This window comes from Pezoporus wallicus, unplaced genomic scaffold (assembly GCF_028554395.1).
Source record: "Pezoporus wallicus isolate ANWC-B61680 ecotype Strahan unplaced genomic scaffold, APGP_CSIRO_Pwel_v1 contig_11133, whole genome shotgun sequence".
NCBI lineage: Eukaryota > Metazoa > Chordata > Aves > Psittaciformes > Psittacidae > Pezoporus > Pezoporus wallicus.
The window spans coordinates 134,803-158,388 of NW_026636583.1; the positions used below are offsets into that span (position 1 = coordinate 134,803).

At 50.9% G+C, this 23,586-nt stretch overlaps 1 protein-coding gene across 1 annotated transcript in view; it reads right to left on the minus strand.

Annotated features, from left to right (window-relative positions):
- LOC130594731 (rho GTPase-activating protein 39-like) overlaps nt 1-20,829 on the minus strand; it is a 44,158-nt gene extending 23,329 nt beyond the window's left edge. The window contains exon 1 of the mRNA XM_057400829.1: nt 20,668-20,829. Within this exon, the coding sequence (XP_057256812.1) occupies nt 20,668-20,678 (11 nt within the window). The 5' untranslated portion in view covers nt 20,679-20,829. The remainder of the gene's footprint in view (nt 1-20,667) is intronic.
- Nucleotides 20,830-23,586: the final 2,757 nt, after the last annotated feature.

Genomic DNA, 23,586 nt, shown 5'->3' on the forward strand with positions numbered 1-23,586 from the left:
TTCAGGCTGGGGAAGCTGATCCAGGTGAAAGCCACTGTTTTTGTGGCATAGGTCTGTTTTCAGCCAGCTCAACTCACCTGGCCCAGGCTATCACCACCACGACCAAGCAGTTGAGAGCAGGGCACCCACAGCACCCCTTCCTGCTGTATCCCACCACTGCCAGAGCAGCATCCTAAGTGGATCCCACTTGGAAAACCCCATGTCCAGAAAACATCTGGTTTGTTGGTTTGGTATCTTTCCATCAAAACAACATCAGTTCCTTAAGGTGTAACAGAACAGCTGTACCAGCACCACATGCCACGGCTGGGGGTGGGAATCACAGAGCCAGCCTGATTATTTCCACGCAGTTGCAATGTGAAGCCACGGGCACAGGAACACATCAGCAAATCACTGCTGTTATCAAGGGCACTGCCAACTGCAAAGAGCTGCCATCCATAAACAGGGCATAAAAGGGGGAAACAAGGGCCCAGCAGTGCTGGGAGTGAGATGAGCATGGCCACGGAGACAGCAGCAAAGAAGTGCAGGTAGGACAAGGAACTGGTAAAGCAGACAGAGAAAGTGAGGAGGAAGATAAGGAGTGTTTGCTTGGCAAGGAAAAAAGGAAACAAAAACCCCTTTAAGGCCCATCTGAGCAAACAAGATGCAGTTGAGTCACCAACCTTTTGAATGCTCAAGAGCACACTGGGTTTGAACTGTTTTGCCAGCAAAGGGATTAGCACAGCTCTGAAACACCACTGCTCCACCAGTGCTGCTGCTCCTCAGGAGGGCTCAGCTATTTTCTGTTAAGTGCAAGCTATTGAAAATAACACATTCTTCTCATGGCACTTGGCCACAACCGAGCACGTGTTGCTAACTACAGCCTTCCGTTTTAACGGGCTTACATTTGTCTTTGCGTGCAAAGAGATGTAAGTGGATGACTGGAGCTGGTGACCTCTTTGCTCCCCTTAAAAGTGAGGGGCTGAGGATGACTGAGGTGGAGTTTAACCAGAGAAAAATCTGCACAGAACACACTGCAATACCAAAGAGCTTGTTACAATCACATTCATATGTAAAGAAAGAAAAGGAAAAGCAAAGAGCACATTCCTGGAGCAGGGCCAGCCCTGGGCTGCCACACAAGCCTTGAACATAACATCAGGAACTCTGGAAAGACGTGATAAACACAGGATTGCAGAGAGATAAGGCCATAACTTGGACATTAAAGAAGAATTAATTCCAACTCCCCTCCATGGGGATAAAGAAGAGGTTTCCTGGGAATAATCTGAATAATGCTTTTCTCCATCCTCTCAGCTCCAAGCACTGAACAAATGTGGAGCACACATCCACTCCCGCTTGCACAGCGGTGCCCAGTCATGGTCCCACCAGCAGGATCACTGCAGTGGGATGGTTTCAGCCCATCTCATCTCTCGGGACCCAACATCCCCAGGCACAGGACCTCCCTGCAGGCCCAGTGTGCAAACACAGAGCAAACCCCACCGCAGCCCAAGCTGGGGACACACAGCCCATGGGCACCACCAAGCTCGGTCCTTGGACACCACAGGCTCTCTGGTAGGCTGTCCAAAGATAAGAATAGTAGAGAGATGTTTTCTCAGCTGGAGCTGTCTGCTCTAGGCCAGCAGGATATGAACTCCCAGCCCTCTCCATGAGGCATTCTCTCCACTCATTACCTATGCACACTGCTCAGCACCAGCTTCAGGAGGCACTCACTTGCCAAGGGCAAGAGAGCCCCAAGGGAAACCATGGGAAATCCTTGCCTTGGGGAGCTTCACACCAGGCGGCAAGCAAATCCCTCTGTATGGCTACAAGGAGAGCTCTTCCAGCTTGCTCACCCCTCATTTCACTTCCCTGTTCTGCAATTCTTAAGACTTCTGTGTTCTGAGCCAAGATCCCACCTCCTTTGCCCACTTCCCTTCTTCAGGATGAGCCCTGCAGAGAGCTGGGGCAGTACCAAGTCCTTCTTGGCCAAACACGACCCCATACCAAGTGGGATTTCTGAAGGCTAATGCCCTCAAAGGCACTCTGCACATGCTCAAAAGTGGCCCTGGCACAAAGGAAAGCAGATGGGAAATTCAGCTCTTCCTCCAGGAAATGGGAGCCTGAATGCAGCCAGTGTATGGTCTCGTGTTTAGTGTTACAGAAGGATGGCTGCACTCAGAGGATGAGGACCCTAATGGAAAGCAAGAGACTGAAGAACTTGAGGGGCCACAGGCCAACATGACCTTTATGACTGTTGATGCTTCCCTTTACATACTCTCCATACCCTGCATGGACAAGGTCCTGACACTAGGTCCTGTGCAGAGCAGCCACCTTGCTGTGTCCTTGCACAAAGAGCTGCAGTTCTTTGCCTGTGGCTCCAAGCCAGGGCTGCTGAAGCCTCTGTGAAGCTCCAAAAGGTGGTAGGGCTCCAGGACCACGAGGATCCCATCATCAGTGGTAATCTGTGATGATGGGCATCACAGAATAGCTTCTCTTTAGCTAAAGCCACCCCAGCGCTCTGGGTGGGCTGTTAGACTCCCCTTAGACAAACCCCACTCTGTGCAGACAGTGAGCAATCAAGTGCAACCCCTGGGTGCTCCAAGTCACTCAGATCTGCACATCAAAGCCAGGACAAGGCTGTGAAAACTTATCTGTAACCTGGGGCTGCAGAGGAACTCCAAGAAGGTCTCTAGCACCAGCTCCTTGTGGTGATGCTCCACCAGCTGACTCAGTGGGGTTTATTCACTGCCTTCTCCCAGGCAGAAGTCCAGAAAAGCTGTAATTTAGATCCTGGGGGAAAGGGAAGTACCCAAAACAACCCTCTCCCTTCCCCCCCCATATATATATAAACTTCTCCTGAATACACATGCATCCTTCTATCAAAAATTATAGAGGAACTTAAATAAATACAATGTCAGCCTGTTCCTAAAACTCTCCTGCTTCCCAAAATAAGCATTATGCAAACAAACCAACCTCTGCTTCACAGGAGACAGACCAGACGGTGAAAATATAGAACAAATAGCTGCAATTGCTCAAAGCCTGAGCACAGATGCTCAACTCCAGCAAGAGCTGAATGGGCGCTGAAAGCGGATACCAGACCAACACCACACCACAGAGAGAACAGGGCACAGCATCATAACTTGGGTGGGTCAGAGGTAGGAGAGAGCCTGGAAAAGGTCCTATCATGGAAAGCATCTCATTACTTTGGTGGTTTTAATTACAAAACCAAAACCAACCAAAGCCCCAAGCCTTCTGCTAAGTGCTATTTTCAAAGGAAGAGACATCAGATGAGAAACTCGGTGGCTTCTCAGTTGCTCAAACTCTGCCGGTTCTTGCTTCTTCCCCAGCCATTCCCAGACTATGCCCCAGCCCTGCCATCTTGCCACCGTGAGTCTCCCAGTTCAGCCCAGCTCCAGAGCAGAACTGATGGCAATGGGGCAGCTCATCCCACCGGAGCAGGTCAGGGCAGCACCAAAATTAACAGCAGATTCCTTCAAGATCCCGAAATCACTCCCAGGCAAGCTCCAGAGTCACACAGAGAGCATCCCACAGGGAGGGGAAGACAGAAGGACTTCAAGTGCTGCTCACCCTCACCCCATCCTCCATCCCTCCTCCAGAGGATGGGAGTTGTATGACAGAGGGAAGAGCAAGGGGCAGGAAACATCCTGACTTCCATGGCTTCACAACAGAGCATAAAGCACCCGCAGGACAGGCACTAACAGAGCAGGAGGGCTTCAAGTGCCAGAGGTGTGTTACAGACACTTCCCTCTGCTCTTTGTAAGGGTCCCCAGGCTGCTAAGACTGTCCTGTGTGTCTGTCCCAGCCCAGGGGACAGCGGTTTTCCATGACTGGGGAACAAAATCCTTTGTAGAGCATGAGCCCCAGGTCACAACAGAGCAGAGAGCCAGTTTCCCTGCCTGGACAAGTGGTCCAGCCCTGGAGCTGCTGCCATGGCATCCCTGGATCTCTCCCACCTCCATGGCTGGAGTTTTTGTTTTGCAGTCAGAGTATGGCCCAAACCCCCAATCCTGAAGCAGCCTCCCAAAAGCTCTGCTTTGCCCCAGACGCAGCGGCACCTCCTAAAGCTCAGTGAAGGCTTCAGCCGAGTTGTTTTCCCTTTTAAGGGCTGAGCTTTTGAGAATGGGTTTCAGAAGAAGGAAAAAAAAATGTACTGGCAGATTTCATCCCTTTCTCTCCTTCCAAAACGTGCTGCATGCATCCACAGCCCCTTCCAAATCCCAGCTGCTGCACGGGAGGCAGCTGCGGGACAGGCTCAGTGCCAGCCGGGTGATCCCTGCCCAGGGGCACGGAGCTGTGTTGGAGGGGAGCTGAGGCCTGGCCAGCTCCATGCTGTCCTGTCACCTGCACAGCCACAGGCTGCATCAATCCCAGGACTCATGGTCAGGTCCATTGCCATGGGGACTGGAGCGATACCAGTGGTGCTGCACTCTTATGGTGACTGCATCCCTCCCTGACACACTCGTAAGCAGGCTTTGTCCCCAGCATGGGACTTACAGGGGAAAAACTCAGTTTTAGCAATATTCTAGACAGGAAATACTTCACAGATGCTCAGCTGAAGGTGCTATGGAAGAAACTGTGAGGTCAGCAGCAACTTACCACCACGTCTGGAATGTATCCTGCCCTCCCCCTGATCCCCTGGTGCTGCTGCACTGTGGCACCCTGCTCTCACGCAGCAGCCTGATGCCTTCCCATGGTCCCCAGTGGCGATGGTCCTGGTTCAGGAGGATTTGTACAGGCAGATACACCATAAGCACAGCCCTGTGAGCTCACTGCAGTCATCCCACCTCTACATGGCCCCACCAAAGGGACCAGTGGGCACTCACACCAGGCTGCACAGGCTGCATCCTTTCAGGCATGCAAATCTCTGCCATGAGGTATCCAAGGTCACCCATCTGCTTTGTCCTTATGTCTTCTTGGAACACACCAAGCTAAGACAGATGCTTCCAGCCAGAACAGAGCTGGGCTTTATCAACCTCTGAGAGCATGTGCTGGCACTGAGTCACACGGGATCTGCCCAAGATGGGACCCAAAGCACCTAAGAGCCTCCCATAGTTAATGTAACCCTAAAATTAGGCATGGGCTGCTACTGTTTGTATCAGGGGACATGTGGCAAGAGGAAGGGGTGGAGCCAAAACCCACGCATGAGTCTCCTGCCTTCCTGATGAACCCCAGCACCACAGGGGTACCTGCTGATGGAAACCCTGCTCAGGGACCAGAAAGCTGAATACAGCTTGCTCCTGTTTCATAGAATAGTTAGGGTTGAAAAGGACCTTAACATCATCTAGTTCCAACCCCCTGCCACAGACCTTCACCTCTTGCCAGCCACCAAACAGAAGTAAATCAGACCTAAGCAGGGCAATATATCCCAATGCTGACAAGGCAGCAGCAGAGCCAAGAGCACCATGCAGAGGTGGAGAAAGATGCACCTGCTGAAAGGAGGAAGGCAAAAGCCCAGAGCCCTGTAGAAGCAGCACATGCCAAGCACTCTCCCTGTGCCAAAGCAAGTCATGTCACCCAGATATCATCCCTGCCATGTGAAGGACACAGGAGCACCCGCTGCCCTCTCTGTCATTCCAGGAATTACTGACACCGTTCCCGATTTATCTGGCTTGCTATTCAGCTGCTTCAGGACTGAGATTCACTCTTCACAGCCTCCTGTATCACCACTGCTGATTTCAGGGATTCCTCCCAGCACTGCCACCAAGCCCTTGCAGCCCAGGACCCTGCAGCTGCTGCCTTGGCTGGTCAGTGCCAAGGGGAGCAGCCCTGAACCAGGAGGCTCCACAATCAGAAGCTGTTCTGGAGAAGCTGCCCCACCACATAAAGCCAGCAACTGCTCCACCAGCGTGGCAGGAGCCCACATCACTCACCCTGGGAGAGGAACACGACTCTGCAGTGTTGGTTAACTCTGCACCAGCTCATCTGCATTGTACATGGAGAGATCACCCTGGGCTTAGTGAAACCACGCAAGGCATTGCTCAGCCACCAACACACTGCAGTGTTCCAGCACGTAGAGTTTCACCATACAGGAGGGAAAAAGAACAGCTTTTGTACCATCTCTGTTGAAGGGAAGAGAGAGCCCATAGCAGCCATAACAGAGCAAAGCAAACAGCCAAGTGCTGGAGGCTCATTTACACCCAGCATAGAGACATTTGTGTGCTACACAAGGGTACACTGAGCAACACGGGGAAAACATTTACAGACGTTTCTGAGTGAAGGCTGGAAAGACAGGAACAGAAACCCGTAAAGGCACAAAAAGCAAACCCCATCCAGTGCCACCTCAAGACCAAGCAGCCACCTTAGCAAGAGCGGACAGGAACTGAAAGGGCCTCTTGAGACACCCACCTCATGTCTAAAATAACTCCAGGAGGCCATGAAAACCCCACCACAAGCTCAGCTTGTCCAAAGGAGGCAGCAGCGGTGGCAGGAGCAGCCCAGGGCTCTAATTGCAGGGTGGAACACCTGCAAGGCAAGGCCACAAGCACCTGGTGTCAGCCAGGGTGCCAGCCGCTGGCTCCATTCAACCCACCAGACCCCAGAGCATAAGGCTTCAAGAAGCAGCCTCCAAAGCTCCATATCTGAAGCAGGGACATTCCTAAATGCGTGGCATTAGCAAAATAATGGCCCTCTGTCTCTCTTCATTTAAAGGGCTGCCAGTCATTTATCAGCCCAAACACAGAGCCCCTTGAAAACTGGTGCACAACACAGCCGCGGTTTGCAAGGGACCAGGTTATTTCTCAGCTAAGCAGAGCCCACAAGACACTGGTGGCTAAAAGCATCAAACAAAGATAACAGTGTTCCATCACCGCTTTTTTAGGTCGTTTCATTCTTCTGCAAATCTCTCCGGCTGCAGCTGTCTCTGCTGAAAAAACTAAGCAGGAATAAATGCAGAGCAGCTCTTGAAAGTATTAACTGTCCGAGCTTGTGAAGCGTGACTCCAGTTAACCGCTGCAGTGCCGGGATGGCAGAGGAATTTGGCAGGGAGTCAAAGGCAATAGGAAACACAAGAGCCCGTAACTCTCCCCTGTGCCCCAAGCTGCCATCAGGAAACTCATCCCAACATGACTCCGTGCAAAGGAGCTGCTTCACAGTCGTCATTTCTCCCAGCCCAAAGCACACTGATTTCCTCTGGCAAGGGAAAAGAGGCAGTAAATAAATAGCCGAAAACCTCAGCCACGGAGTTCATAAACCTTTCATAAGCAAAAAAAATCCCTCTTTTCCATGAGAAATTAATTTCTTACATTTGTTTTGCCTACAGGAATTGCTGAATGAGAAGCGCATCGGACATGACAGAGGAAGGATGCTGCAAAGCCGATGAACTGGATCACACAGCATCAGTTCCCTCCCGCATGCCTGTCCCACCGAGCAGGGTATGGTTCCCTGCTCCACACACGCCTTGATCCCTGCCACACTCACCTATCGATGGGTGAATCAGCAGTTTCGGATGAGACATACAGCCCATGTTTGACTTTTTCCATTGTTTTTAATTCTGATGTAATAAACCATGAAAAAAGCTTCCTCTGGGAGGAAAGGCGTGTTTAAGAGTTGCCCCAAACTGACATTCTTTTCCTGATTGTCTCCAAAACGTTACGGTGTGGGTAGGAGTCACATCCCGTGAGCTGTATGTCAACCTCTGCTGCGTGCGCTACACACTGGTGTCTGTAAGAGCAGCAGTGACTATAGTAACACCTTCAAACTCCGAATAAACAAAACCACGAGTTATGTGTAGTGCTGGTGCTTTGTCATTAACAAGATCTGGCTCGATTTAATGAGACAAAGACCCAGTCGCTCAACCTTACCTTAAAACGCAGTCACAGCCTTTTTAAACTGAACATCTCTGCAGTCTCGCATGCCAGAACAAAGCACGAGTGGTTAAAGCCCAAAATCTGCCTTTGCTTTCGCCATGTCATAGAAACAAAGGTGGGATTAACCTTCCCGAGAGTCAGCAAGAAGCCAGTTATTGGTAAATGACTGTGCCAGTCACCAAACGTTCTCAAAAAGGGTCTCAGTTGTTTCTTGGAGACGTGCAGGAGCACAGCCGGGCTGTGCGAGATGGTACCATCCCAGGCAGGCTTACTGGGCTGAGCTCCCACATCCCATGCACTGCATCCCTAGTGAGCTGCAGCCTTTGGCAACACCTCCAGTGGTACCACATTCAACAGACCCTCCTGAGAAACAGAGCGGCAATAAAAGTCACTTTCTGCAGACACAACTGAATTATTCCTCGCCTTGGACCAACCTTTTGCAGGGCATATGCTCATTTCTGCAGCTTCTCCAGGGAGGTCTGTGTTTGCACTAAATCTTTTCCTTTCAGTGATGACGGTAGGCTGTCAATGCAGCAGGGTGGGGAGAGCTGGGGAAGGGTGAAGCCAAAGACAGCAACAACAGAAGATGCTGCGAGACTTGAGAGCAACAGAAAACAAGGAAAGCAAGAGCGCTCATAGAGGGTCTTCTTTTTAGCTCTCAAGTTGGTGTGGAAAGGGGGCAGGAAGGCTTTTACAATTAATAGCTACACTTCTTCAGAAGAAAAGCGAACTCCCTGAGGAAGAAGAGATTGCCCTGGCAGTATAAGCAAAAGCCCAAGTTCCACCTTCCCCACAGCTCCTCAGCCCATGCCAAAAGACACGGTGACTATCTCTGACACACTTCCCTCTCAAAGGAGATTCACAGGGGCATGCTAATGCAGCTGGCTAACGGTGGATAGGCACTAAGGGGTTTTTAAACATAGCTAAATGCAACTACTGCCAAGAAGTTGAACCACAAATCCGAATACACAGGGTTTATCTTGCTTAAATGACCAGGAGTTAAGTAAAGAAATCGTGCAGACCAGAGCCTGGCCGAGGCCATGGTTAACTGGCAGCAGGTTCTCCCCTTAACTAAGTTAGCCTGAAATAAACACTTCAGCTTCTGTGCCTGGCTGGATGAGTAAATACATGTCATCTGTTTGTCCTGGTGAAGGGAAACAAGGGAAAACAAAAAGAAGGAATAAAAACCACAGACTGGGCTTTCTTATAAATAGCACAAGAGACAGCTCAGGAGGTGGCTGCAGAGCTGGCAGCACCAGACAGGATCTCCAGAACAAAAAATATCCAGGAAATCCCCAGTGTCACTTCTCCCCACCATTGATTTAAAATGAGCTTATCCCTCACACTTGGTACATGAGGAAGAAGAAACTTCCTGGCTACAAGAGGGGGGAAACACAGTTATTAATAGCACGACAATGAGCAAGGATCAGAAGTTATGTTGCAGCCCTGGAAGATCTTGGCTGGATCTTGAAAAACCCTGTTGCCATGGCAGTCATTGCTATACATGGTAACAGCACACAGTGGTGTGAGAACAATTTACTTTTTGATTTGGTGCCCAAAACAAGTTCCTTTTGTTTTCTCTCACCAAAAACCCAAGCATTTATTACCTTGTGCTCGGGCCAGAACTGAGCTTTTCACTTTCAGCAGTGGCAAGGAAGGCAGCAAAACAAGGGGCAAATTCAGAAAGGGGTCCAAGCGGGCAGTGCTCTGTCCTTCTTTTAGAACAAAGCCACTGGAGCGGGGCAACCATCAGGACCACAGTCAACTTCCCTTTGTACCCGATGTCCATCTAGACAGCCCTCACCTGCCTCCAGTACACAGTATTTGCCACTGATGTTAAAATATAAGAGGAAAACCCCACAGAAGCACTTACTTTACTTCCATCAAGGTCTCCTCCGAGATGGGACAAACTGACACACGTTTATTAGTCAACGTGGCAGCAGACCACAGTGGTGTCATGACTTTTTCACTGTCCTCTGCTCCTCTCTCTGCTGTTCTCTTTCTCTTCCCTCTCTCCCCTTCCCACAGCACTGCCAAACTCTGGCAGGAACACCCATCACCCCCAACCTCATTCATTCCTCAGGAACTGCAGCATTTCTTCCCCCCTTTGCTCAGAGCCCATCACTGCTCACACAGACAACGGGATGCTCCTCCCCAGCCATCGCTTTCATCCCTGTTTCTAGGTCATGCACAAACACTGTGAACAGAGATCCAGCCTGGTTCCCGGAGGAACTTCCCTCCGCTGTGAAGTCTGACAGCCTATTCCGCATCTTTGTAGACGAGCTTTTAACTGTTTATTCACCCATTCATCCCACAATGGACTTGTCTTGGATAGCCCATCCTGAAACCTTTCAGGGATGTCCACTAGACCACTCCACCGGATCACCCCTGCCATGTGCTCGCAAACACTTCCCAAGTACCACAGGAGCCACGTGGCTCAACTTCCATTTACAAAAGCCATGCTGGCTCCTCCAGAGGGTCAAACTGATGCCTTCTGCTTTGTTGTTATCTCCCTTGCTGATGGCGACCAAAATTTAATGGCTTTTTTGGCTAACACTGCATGCTGAGCTGGCGATTTCAGGGAACTGCCGGTGATGACTTTGAGCTCCTTCCTGAGCTGTAACCACCAGCTCCAGGTTGAGCATTACACAGGCCCGGTATAGGTAATTTTCCCTGTGGGTATCTCACATTTGCCTACAGTGAAGCTCAACCTGAGGATCCTCTGCAAACCTGGGCATTTCACTGCTCCCCTCCACGCCCGAGGTCACCAACAGCATGAAAACCGGTCCCAACACCAGTCTCTGGGGCCTCACTGCTGACTCTTACCCATGCTATAAAGCCCTACCTTTGCATCCTATGCTTTCATCAGCTCTCAGTCCATAACAAGACCTTTCCTCCATGCCCATGGCAACCTAATTTAGTGGTGGAGAAGCTTGCCAAAGGCTGTTTGAAAACCCAGATATAAGAAGTCTCTTGGTCCTTCTACCCACGTGCTCACCAACCTGCATGAAGCACGGCTGTGGTCCCCAGGATCCTCCCCACAGCCCTTCCCAAGCAGTGGGCCTGGCACAGACATCCCACTTTCAGAAAATGCCATCACATTTACCGCCATCAGTTTCTGCAATACCAAGGGCACTCCAGTAACAGGATACACACAGAAGTATCCCAGCAATTTCAGATCTCGGATCCTGTGGCACTCTTGAGTAAATGCTATCTGTTCTTCACAGTCTCTTATCAGTTCCTCTGTTTGCTCTAAAGCTATTTCTACTGACATTCGATGTGAGACAGCTTCTCAAACAGCTCTTTCATAGCGAGTTTGCAGCTTGCAAAGCTACAAAGCTCCTCCACAGGAGTCAAGATGGCCAAAAAATGGTTTAGATTTTTCTGTGATGGCTTTATCCTCCATTCCTCTCATACCCCCATCCCTTCCGCTGCCTGGCTCCAAAAGGTTTCCAATGCATCTGAAAATTAATCATATTTGGCAAATTCACTCTTTCAAAGTCTTACAGTGGCCTGCCTTGTTCTGATTTTACATGCAATCTGCCAAAATAAATACTTCTTTTGGTCTTCTTATAGGGATACAGTTTCCCCTTTTTGACCAACATCCTTCCCACTGCAGCAGCTTCTTTCCCTTCACATTTCCTTTTGGTTGCTGCCTTACTTTAAAAGGGGGGGGGGGAGAAAGGAAGAAAAAGCCCCCAACGTTATAGTCTTTGATCTTTTCTTGGTGGAGGTACCCATTCCTTCCGAGCTGCCAATGTCATCACCAAATAACTTCCATACCACCCCTGGTCCTATCAGCTACTCTTCAGCAGAGGGACAGAGCCGTACAAGGCAGACAAATATCAGGGCTCTTACATGACTGCAACAACAGCCAGCAGGCTCAGGAGTAAATGCCAGCTCTATGGCAGGGCAGACATAAGTCTCATTAATTTTATTAACACTGCCAGTCATAAAGAGTCTGTCACAGCCACAGGCTCGAAGTTATCATCACTGTTCCTGAGCACCTATGTACTGAGTTTTCACAAGTACCTGCATATTCCTGTTTTCCAGACACCCAAGCCAAGATGTGTTTCCAGCTGGAAACATGTTAAGTGACTAAAGCACCTCTTAAGGCACCCACCAGATGAGAGGCAGAGCAGTCAAAGCTTCTCCTTCCTGGGGGGATATGGGATCACATCAAAGGGCAGCCACAACCCCAGGAGAGCAGCACCCTGTATCAGCATCTCCCTCCTAGGGAGCAGCCCCAACCTGGACCTTCTCCCTTATTTTCAGTTTCTGAGCACACAGAGCTGCAGTCAAGGTTGCACAGCTCCTGCCAAGGTCCTGCTGGAGACAAAAGGCAGGGCTCAATTGCTTACAAACTGCAAAACAGGTTTAGTCAGGAACAGGTTTTAAGTCAAAAAAATACTAAATTCCCCAATCAACTTTTGCCTGAAGCGCAAGAAAAACGAGGGTTTCATCTCCCAGCTGTTCATTACTCTTCTTGATGTCTCCTGTCAGACCCTGGCAGGTGTGAAGTTGAAAGAGATGAAGCCTGATACTCTTCTGCATCTTGAGCAGCACGGAACGCTCCGCCACGACAGGGCTGCACCCCAGCAAGGGGCTGGCTGGCTGGCACCCAATTTTCACAGCCAGCTGCACTGACATTGCTCTGCCCACAGACCCACACACTGCCTGTCCTAATGAAAGCCTGCGCTTCACAAGGACCAACGCAGCAGCCCAAGCTCTTGCAGAGATGCACCTCACCATTAAAGCTGTTCATGCTTACGGATGTCATTTGCCTTTCCCAGGGGTAAGTGCTGCATCATTAGCAGGGTTTACAGCTATAGCCCTATGGGCAAAGCAGCACTAGCTCTTGTCACAGGTAACAGCCCCAAAATGGTAGTTTCAGGGAAATACTGTTAATCCATCTAAATTCCATGGGAACTCAGGTTTACCCTAGGTGTGGAGGGCAAGAAAGCAGCACTGCAGGCAGCCCCACGAGAAATCTGTCTATTCCCTAACCTTCCCCACACACTCACTTGAAGAAACAGCTACTGCTGCAAACAGCAGAGGTTTGAGCAAGGTAAGAGGAGTTAAACACGTGCCCTCCCCTGCTTATACCCATAGCCCATAATGGGCTGCTCCTGGGGCCGAGCTCTGCTCCAGGCAGCCACCACATGTGCTGCCAGGACTGCAGTAATGGAGCTGCCATGGTCAGCTGCAGGGGCTCTTATTTCAGTGCCCGGAGTACACGATGTACATGATTATCAGGAGACACCCAAATAGGAAACTGTGCTCTTCCCCAGCAAGCCTCCAGTGCAGTATACAGCCCAAAATCCACATGCCCCGAGCACAGCTCACCGCCCCAGCCACCAGGCCAGGCAGGAACAAGAACATCAACCTTCGGAAGTCACTTTGAGCTGAAACACTTCACTGAGCCATTTGGTCATCACCATGCTATCCACCCCCTTCCACTTGCAGTCTGTGTTTCACACTCCAGAACAGCAGGGCAGAGAATGCAGCCCAAGATGAAGTTTTCCTCCAGCCCCATAGCAAACATGCCTTGCACCAAACACATTGTACTGAAAAACTTCACCATGCACAGTTCTTGCAGCTCAGCAGAAGCTTTCCTACCCAAATGGAAACAACAGCAAGTGATTTCATCCTCCAAGACCAAATGAAGTGTAAGCACTCAAGTGCTGGTGTCCTGCTGGTGACCCATGGCCAGAAGAAACAGGAGTGGCAGCGCACAGCTTCACTCCCAGAAGATCATCCACATCTGTCTTATGTGTCTATTGCCACCCCAGAACACACGCCTGCTTTGGAAGAGCCTTCAGTCTCCAGAACCTCAAACCTGTGTTTTAGACTAATTTCAAATTACAGCTTTAGTGAACTTAGGCTGAGTTGTCAGACCACCACCTACTCACCAGGCATTTCCTCTGCAGCTTCTAAACCCACACTAGGGAAAGGACCACAACACTTGCTTTTCGCCCTCACTTTCAGTGACTTAAAACCTAATTTCATTAAAAGCTTATTCCAGTGGCAAGCTTTCCAAGGAGTTTCTCAGCCAGAACTGCAACTCTTCTGCCATTTATGCTCTAATGCAGGACCTGCAGGCACAAGACCAAGGGCAGCACCACCCCAAGCACAAAGCTGCCCTCCAAGCCCCAGCTACTTGCTTCACACTCATTTTACTGTCCTGATTAAATGCAGCTCAGCTGTATCCCAGACAGACTATCCACATCATTATGATGATATAAATTGCTAAGAAAATGTACCTCCATATTACAGTGTGCTTAGCGTTTGTCCTTAGGCAGGCACTAAGTGCTTCTCACGCCAGCTGCACTCCAGGCTCTCCACCTCAGCTTATGGCCCTTTCGCCATCTCTCTTAGCTTCACTTGATGTTGATTCATCACCAAGAATTCATAAAACACTTGGAGCTTCTCTTCTCACCATAGCTCAGAGCAATGCTTGGAAGGCCTAATAAAACAAAATCCTAAACCTAATTACTGTAGCTAGGGAGCTGAGGAGAGCTAGACAGTGTGGCTGATACACAGGTAGCTATCAAAGGACTATCAAAGAACTCCAATATACATGAGGAGGAAACAGTTGCTCGCCCAGAAGAGGACCAAATATGGCATTTACAGTTTTACACCAAACTGAATGTGTTGAAACTAACATCTGGACCTTAAGGGGTCCCTATAGTAAAACTGATCCAGCCACTCCAAGGTAGATCAGCCAGAGCAGAGACATCAAAAACTGCAGCCAACATCCACTGCCTGGTCTGGCCACAGCCTCTGGAGGAGCATCTTCCCAGGCAACACCACACAGCACTGCTCACCCACTGCATCTCCTGGGTCTGTATTTAATTATGCAGCTATAAAGTCTCCTATGATAATTTTTTCACTGACTTCACAGTGTTACTGAACATATGCCAATTCATCCTTCTAAACTGAGCCTTGGCTGCTGCTACACGTGAAAATCCACACAGCAGACGTTGCTCTGCCTCACTCGAAAACCCCAAGACAGCTGAACTCCATGTGGTTGAAAGGGACTTGCTGAGCTCAGCCCCAGCTCGTCAGGCAGCATTGTGCAGTGCTCTTCTTGGTATCACTGGTGATGGAGACAGTAAGCCTCTTTGTCATTCTTCTGGGAAAGAAACCAAACACAAGCAAAGCCAAACAGAAAAACCAGATCTATAGAACAAAGACGTTATCCCTGTTACAGCACACCTGGCCCTGGGCCACTGGTTCATAACATCCAAGACGACACTAAATCCCACTACACTGAGGCTTTTCTGCCTCCGTAACAGGTTTCCAGCCAAAAAGCAGCAACCTTGTTTGCCCAGGTAGGAAGCAGCCCCATCTGCCAAAGCAAAGTGCCTTCTGGCAGCGTCCCACATCTGCCAAGTTACACACACAAAGGAGCCCAGCAGAGGTTCAGTTTTCTCTCCCCCGCACCCCACTTGGTTTGTTTGGTTTTGGTAGATCATAAACCCTGTGGCTAAGAAAAAGGATGGTTTAGAGGGGCCCAGGACTGCTCTGCTCCAGGCTGAAACAGGAATATGCAGCAAGTCTTTAGGAGCACAGGGTGTTTGCTGTCATCTTCGTTCCATCCCACATCACAGCAGTTTCCACCAAGGAAGGCAAAGTGCAGCGAGAGCTTGGCTCAGGGAGCTGAGCACAAGCACAATACAAGAGGGGTGAGAAAACACAGCCTCTACGTAGAACCAGCCTTCTATTTGCCTCCAGTGGCTGAAGAAGATGCCAATGAGTAATTCTATTCAGACACCTCTGTTTCAGATGTTCCCCAGCACTCTGCAGCATAAAGCCCTCAGTGGAATTTCATGCAAGATCTGAAGTCCAAGAAGACAAAAGAGGCTGAAAAAAACCCCCACATCAGCATCTCCACTGCTTTGGTCTTTCAGCTTGTTTGATTCAGGAGGAATTTCTAAAGGGACCCAAGTCCCTTCTCTTCACCTGAAGTACGTGAGAGGCCAGACACATCCCAACTCCTTGAGCTGCTACATAAGGCATACTGATGCTCCCCTTGGGATCACGGAGTCCTTTCCATCTCCCAGGCTTTGCTGCAAGCAAACAATCTGGATCTTCAGCATCCTCATTATAAGCTTCCCAAACCTCTTCCGGCTCCATGCATTGCATAACCAACAAAAATCAGCAGCTGACAACACAAGGAAAAAAGCTTAGGAGAGAACCCAAAGGATGGTTGACACCAGCTACACTGGAATTCGCTAGTCAGTATTCAACTGGAAATATAAAACACTTATTGCTCACATCAGTAACCTCAAACACTTGGAATGGTAATTAGGATGAGAAAATACATCCCAAAAAATGGTATTTTTTCCATTCTCCCACGAGACAAAGACCAAGTGCAAAAACATTCTCTTGACCTGCAGTGTCTTGTTCCAGATGTACGAGCCAGATGGACCTCATGCCTGCTGCTTCAGTTAGTGCTTTCCTGACACTCCAGAACCTGACTGCTCTGAGAAACTGCTCAGAGACTGCTCTTCCCCATGAAAAGTACAAAACCAATCAGACAGTTTGCTTCAGTGAACACTCCTGACTGAACTACTAAAAAGTGCAATGCTCTTTCCCACTGCCTGTCTGTGCACCTTGACAAAGGCAGGAATTAACATCAAATGTGTAAGTAATGCCGGCAGAGCTCAGAAACCCTCTATGAATCCATCTGAAAAACAAATCCCGGTGTCTGCTCTGGAATTTATTTTTACTACAAATAAGAGGCACTTCACTGACTATTCAAATCTGCCCAGAGGGCCTTTTAAAGAAATAGGAGTGTGTACATGTCACGACAAGGCACAAATAATTGTGCTCCACCTGGGAAGGACTGATGGAGCCTAAACGGAGCATTTCACATCCTGATGTATTTACTTGCTGAAAGCTTGCAAGCATCTCCTGCTAATTGCATCAGCCACTGAGAAAGCCATTTGAGCAGTACGACAGGAATGGAGACACTGGGAGAGAAGACCACAGGGAAGGAGGAAACCCTGCTTCTCTCCTTTGAACTTCTGATTAGTATCCATTAGAAGACTGGTGTGTCTGAAGGTGTTTCCCAAGGACCAGGCTTTATCTGCATAGTCAAACACTGTAACTCAAGGCACAACTCCACCTCAGGAGCCAACTCCAGGCTGTGCTGGGTCTGCTGACAGAGCAGCTTCAAAAGGATACGGCAGTGATGATGGGCAAGATGACTACCTTGTTCTCCACAGCTTATCACCCCTCTTCTGCCTCTACCAGCAGAGCTACTGGAGCAAAACCACACTCCTGGTTTCACTTAAAGCCAGCCCGTCTTTCATCCCCAAATCATTTCATCCCAAGGAAAACTGCCCTGGCAAGCTCACCAACAGCTCCAGCAGTACATTCAGAGGAGCAGGGATGACAGCAGGAGCACGTGGCAGAGGTCAGGCTGCTGATAACCTCTCCCACCTGCACTTATCTCCACTGATGTCAGAGAGCAAACAAGAGACCTTCACTGCCCCAGCTCATTTACTGTGAATGAGCTACTACAGTGCTCATCCAGGAATAGGCTCACCCAGAGAACAACCTGCTGGGAGCAGAGGCTTGTTCCTGCAGTCACAGCTAGCTACAGAGAGAGCATTTATTCATGGCCTTATTTAAGCCAATTAAGAAGAGGGTAAACCAGAACAGGACACGTGGACCCAGTTCAGAGAACATGGGGAGCTCTGCGCCGAGTAACAACGGGAGGCTGTGCCAAAACCAAAAGACCCCTTTGCTGCAAAGCCGCGGCTGAGCTCAGACACAAGGAGGCTGTCATCAGCCTGCCCTGCAGCTGCTGAAGCATGGAAGTTTTCACTCACTCCTAAATTAAAGCTTCTGAAAAAACAGAGACACCAGTATTCAGGCAAAGACAAATCAAAGCCTGAATTCATCCGAATTAACTATATGCAACAAACTCATACTCGAGATACCAAGATTACATAACAAAACTAAGGCATCGGCATCGCAATCAGAACATAACGCACACAAATCCTTTATAGTTTTGTATTAATCAAATTAAAATGGCCAGCAGACCAGCAGGACTCCCGCTGAACAAGTGCACTATTACCATCCCCAACTCTTCTGCCCACCCAGCTTCAGCAGTCCCCAGTGCTCCTGGTGCTGGGGAAGATCTCCCTCTGCTCACATCCCAAGGCTGTTTAATTCAAACAGCCCAAACCGTGCTGCCAAAACAGCAAGTCCCAACTGAAAAGCTTTCTTCTCCATAGGTAAAATGACAACCAAGTAGTACACTTACTAATACATTTACCTATCAAGGAATATACATGTGACACATCCTTTTGAAACTTCAAAGAAACAGTTCATTAATATATTTATTAAACTGCACTGCCGGGGAAAAACAAACAAAACACAAACACCCTCATGGGCCTAAAAGCCAGAATCCTACAGCAGTTTACACTTTGCTATCTTTAATTACAGAAGCGATTCCATTAAAGCTGATCCAGATCTTACAATCCTTCCCACAGTCCCACAATGATGCTAATAGTTCTTCTTTCATGGCTCCATGGAAAAAAACCTCCCTGTTCCCTATTTACGGACTTGCCCTGGTTGCCAGCAAGCAATTGCTCCAATCCCACGAAGCCAACCCCAAAAGAACAGCAGGATCAAGTCAAAAAATGCCTCAAAGCTCAAACACAAATACATAGAAATGTGCAGGTTTCTCTCACCCATTTGGTACTTCACTACAGGAGTCTCAGTCTCTCCTCCTTTCATCTCTGCACCACGGCACATTACATTTTTCTAGAGATCAAGTAAATCACTTGAATGGGAGGCGTTTGCCTTTTGTGCCCCTAAAGCAGGGCAGCGTGCAATGAACCAGATCATTCACGTCTTGTTGGCACATTGAATGTGCAAGTCTATCAGGAGGTTTTCAGCTTCAGATCCAGTAAGGGTCAGGCTGAAAACAGCCTTTTGCACTACAAGGATGGCCATAGAAGTATCCTGGTTACAAAATGCACCAAGCCAGTATACTCAGATCTCCCTGTAGCTTATGTGCTCCCAGCTAAGGCCAAGACATCTGTTTCAGCTAAGCAAACCTGTTGTGAATACAGAAGGCATGTGAACTATCCGACCAAAAAACTGGCTTCAAAACCTGCATTCCTATAATCCACTGTGATCTCAGCATCACTCCAAATAGCCTCCATCCTCCTGATAGGAAAAGCTGTCTCATCAACCCAGCAAACACGAAACTCAGAAAGCATCAAAGAGAGTGGGGATACGCTGGAAAAAATATGGCAAAACCCAGTGCAAGAAATCCTGTATCCTCTGCACCGGCTACCAGAGCAAGAGCCCCAGATCGACATGAGTTTTGTCAGGTTTGCCAGTTTATGCCCTGAAATGAGCAACCTGCAACCCTGATCCCCGAGCACCTAGTGCCCTTGGCTGTCACAGCGGGGAGGCAGAAGCAGCCGCTACGAGTTGCTACTGCTGGCAGAGCACTAGCGTGCTGCTGCCCTCATCGTTTGGCCCTGAATTCTGGCTTTCTACATCCACCCTCAAGAGGATTTGCTATCTCTTCCATCAGTCCGTAAGAAGGCGCTCCATGGTTCTTCTAACCATGTTCTGCTGGAGAAAATGCAGAAGAGACAGAAGAAATAAAAAAAAAGGGGGGGGGGAGGGGAATAAAATAACTTCAAACTCAAGAGAAGTAAAAAAAAAATCACACCTTGCACCATCACCGAGGTACAGGGCAAAACGCCAGCACAGCCCTCCCTCCTCCCCCCCCCAGACAAAGAGAATGTGAGAAGCCAGCTGAAATGTGGTGCCCCTGGGGAGAGCCGTGCTCTCAGGAATGTTAAACCGTTCCGAGCTTTTCATTCAGGGTGGAAAAACAACGCTGGCAAAACAGCACAGCAGCAACTGGCATCGGCCGCGGGGATGGCAGCGCTTGCGCCAGGCTCGGTACCTTCCTCCCAGCGGAGCCAAATTTAATTCAACCTCTTCTGGCCGACGGGCCGAGGCGCAGAGCGAGCAGGAGGAATTCTTCTTGAATGGGGGTATTCAGAGGAGCCACAAAAGCCGCCCGCGTTCGTCGGAAGCAGGAGGCAGCCTGGGAAACTGGCCTGGCTACCTGGCCCTCCATTTTCACTGCCAACAGGTGATCCTGGCTCCCTACCCGCTTCCAGGCAGGAAGCAAACCCTCCCCTGGTCACCCACCTCCAGCAAACCCAGTGCAACTGCGCTTGACCAGGAAAACTGCCATTTCAGAACTGTGTGCGGTTTTCAAGGCAACAAGAACAAGCAAATCCAGCCTCGCACCCCAGAGCCTGCGAGCCCAGTCCCAAACGGGTCCAAAACCAGAGGGTTCTCCCTGTTAACCGCTCTTCCGAGGTGCGAGGCCACCCTGCAGAGCCGCTCGCAGCCTCCGGGGAGGGCGATGCTGCCGCTCCGCCGGAATCGCGGGGCAGGACGGGGGGCTCCGGGCCGGGGTCGGAGCAGCTCCGCTCAAACAACTCGGGAGCCGCCCGCCCCGCTGGAGCCTGCGCTCAAAGGGGAACCGACCTGGAGGGGCCGAGCGGCCGCAGGACCCCCCCCACAGACGGGCCGGCCGAGGCGGGGGGCGACGGGAGGCGGCCCGGGGAGCGGCTACCGCACAACTTGGCAGCCCGGCTCGGCCTGGTAGTGCCCCTGCCACCGCCACAGGGCCCGGCCCGGCGCCGGCCGCCCCTCACCTGCCCGCACGGCCCCGCTCCCCCGCCCCGGCCAGGGGTGCCTCCGGGTGCCGGCCCGTCCGCCCCCCGCCCCGAGGGGACGACGGCGGCGGCAGCGCCGCTCTTCCCCCCCCGCTGCCTCAACAGGTGCGCGGCGGCCGCGCTCCCGCACTCACCTCTCCGCCATGTCCCGCTTGCCCGCGCCAGCCGCTCTGCCCGCGAGCGGGGCAGGATGTGAAACCCGATCCCGGCCCCGCCCGGGAGGCGGCGCGGCCCAGCCCGGCCCGGCCCGGCCGCCGGGACCCCCGGCCGCTCCCCGGGTCCCTCTGCTGGGGGCCGCCGCGCCGAGCGGGGCCGGGCCGGCAGAGGCGGGGCGGGCAGCGGAGCCCGGGGCCGTCGGCAGCGGCTGGGCCCGTGGGCCGAGGGCAGCCCCTGGCGGCGGCGGCGGCGGCGGCTCCGGGGCCCTCCTGAGCCCCTGGCGCAGCGGAGCCCGCCCGAGGGTCACGGCAGCCCCGGTCAGTACATCGGTAAATGGTTCGTTCCTGTGATGGGTGTCCCCGACACGGCGCCCGGAGCTGGCAGGGGGTGTCCAGACGAGCACCGGGCTTGAACGGCTCTGCTCGCCCTCTGTTATTGCTGACACCTCCAAGAGCAGGGATGGAAAGAGGGACATGAACCAGCCTGGAGAACCGACAGAGGAAAATGTCTTGGCCTAGACCGGGTGCTGGGCTGTCCCTGTGAGGTGACACCGTGGGGTGACGAGCCTTGGGTCAGCCCATGGTGTACGGCTGCTGCATGTCTGGATTTGCCCGGACATGCCCTCTATTGTGCCCCAGCAACTCTGTCTAGAAAGATTTTGGGGACTTTTCTGTGTTCATCTGTGTGCTGAGCACATAGCAGTCTCCTCGACCTCCTGGAGGAGACCAGGAATGTCCCCCATGGAAGCACAATCAACCATCAGGGTACAAAGAGCAGTTTCAGAGGGCTCTGGAGAAGGCAGAGCCCCGCCCCTCGAGCGGCATGAGCAGTCTGAACAAACACGCTGTGCATTAAAGGTCAGCCCCGCTAGCTCAGCTTCTGTCAGCCACCGGTTTGGAGTGTGTCACTTGGCACGGTGGCTCGGCAGAGCCCTGCTTATCGCAGTGACTGCTGCAGTGTGGCACTGCTCCCAGCAAACCTCATGTGGGGTCCTGTCACTGCAGAACACTGCGGGGGCAAATCCTGGGGGTTTAGACCCCTCTAACTGCGGGTGCAAGGCTTGGCAGACTCGCAGGGGGTTTTGCCACTAAGGGGGATTTGGGGCACATATCACACCACGCAGCAAATGTCTGCTACAGACAGAAACGAGTCTGTTCAGCTTATTCATCACCCTGGGCGAGCCAGCGGACGGGGTCCCTGCACGGAGCGGTACTGCTCTTGCCATGTGCTCTGTTGCAGACAGTGTTTTGGCTCTACTGGAGAACTTCAGAGTAACTTAATCTGAAGACATTTGCATGGAAGTCCCACTGCACTTTTAAATAACAAATAGAGAGACAGTGAGATCATGGCCGCGCAGCTGTCTTGTGCTGACCAGGGGGTCCATGCAGTGGGGCCCCCACGGGGGCTGTGGAGCTGCTGGAGATGCCCATGGTGCTGCAGCAGAAATGGGTTTTGCAGGGGTGCAAAGCCCAGGGACTAGTGGGGAAGGAAAGGAAGAGTTAAACCAGGTCTGCACTGGAAACAAAAGTTTGCTGGTGTGGTTAAGTTGGCAGCTTTCCTTGTGGGGATGCAGATCTCACTAGCCTTTGCCAATAATGGCTATACCTGTCCTCTGAGGGAAACAGCGATGCTTGGAAAACGCTTACGGCAGCCTGACAATGTTCACAGGCTCTCATAGATACAGACTTGGTGTATAAAAGTTTTAACAGCCTGATTGGCATCGCTGTGCCAGCAAGAGCCATGGGACAGGCTGAAAACAGAAGCAGGGGAGATGGGAAGTTGCAAGAGCCCTACCTTCAGGGGACCCCAAAATGAGTGACCGACGCGGTACATGAGAAGTTGGCTGCAGGAGGGACCAGACAAGCCTTCATTTTTTTTCTGCAATGTTCTCATTTTATTTTGCATATTTTGGGTTTTGATGATAATATATAGGCTGTTTTCAACCTACACCTCCAGCAGGTTTGCTGAAGTAACTTCATTGCTTAGTGGCTGCAGCTAAAACTTCGGATGTGATTGTGCACATAGCATGCCAAGAGATCCCTTCTCTCTTCAGGCCACGGTGGGTGCACTGGAAGCACTTAAGGACACGCTGAGATAACATCTCAGATCAGTCCTACTCAGCAGCCCTGTGCTGTCTTGCACAGTCATGCAGCAGGAAGGCATCAAAATGAAGAGCAAGGAAACCACTGTGAAAGGAGAATCTTCCCACCAGAGGATGGTCCCATACCCACTAGCACCAAGGAGACTCTTGGGAGCAGAGATCCACACTGCCAGAAGAGGAAAGCTGGGTGAAAGGGAGTTCAGCTACCAGGCATGATAGATGGTTGTGAGGTTGTGACTTGCACACAGATACAAAGCTGCCAGACCAGGGTTCACTTTATTGGGAGAGCCAGAGAGCGCTAGTGGACATGAGCTGTGTTGACATTAGTGATCCAAAGAGGGGGAAAGAAATCCTTGAAGGGAAAAAAGCAGCTAAGGGAAAAGCTTCTTTTGTGGGACCTCTGCAGTGGCTTTATCAGGGGCTTTCACAGCCTGGGCAGTTATGGGCTGAGAAAACTTTCATTTAGTGGTACCTGGTACAATAACACAAAGATGTCCTCCTCCAGAGAAACAGATGGGTCACTATCTGACACATACATGGGAGATGAAGCCTATCAGTCATGATGCCTGCCATCAATACACCAAAGATGGCAGCAGGAGGTGAATAGGCAGTGTCTGAAAAGTCTTTGAGAGCATGGCAAAGACACCGCAGTGCCTTTGAGAACAGGGGGTCGTAAACCCTGGCTCTTTTGCTAATAACAAAACCATACTGCCTACAAGAAGAAACAGCCTTCATGAGGCTGTGAACACTAGGTCACCGTAAGATGAATTAAGAGATGTATGTTCAGTGTTTCCAG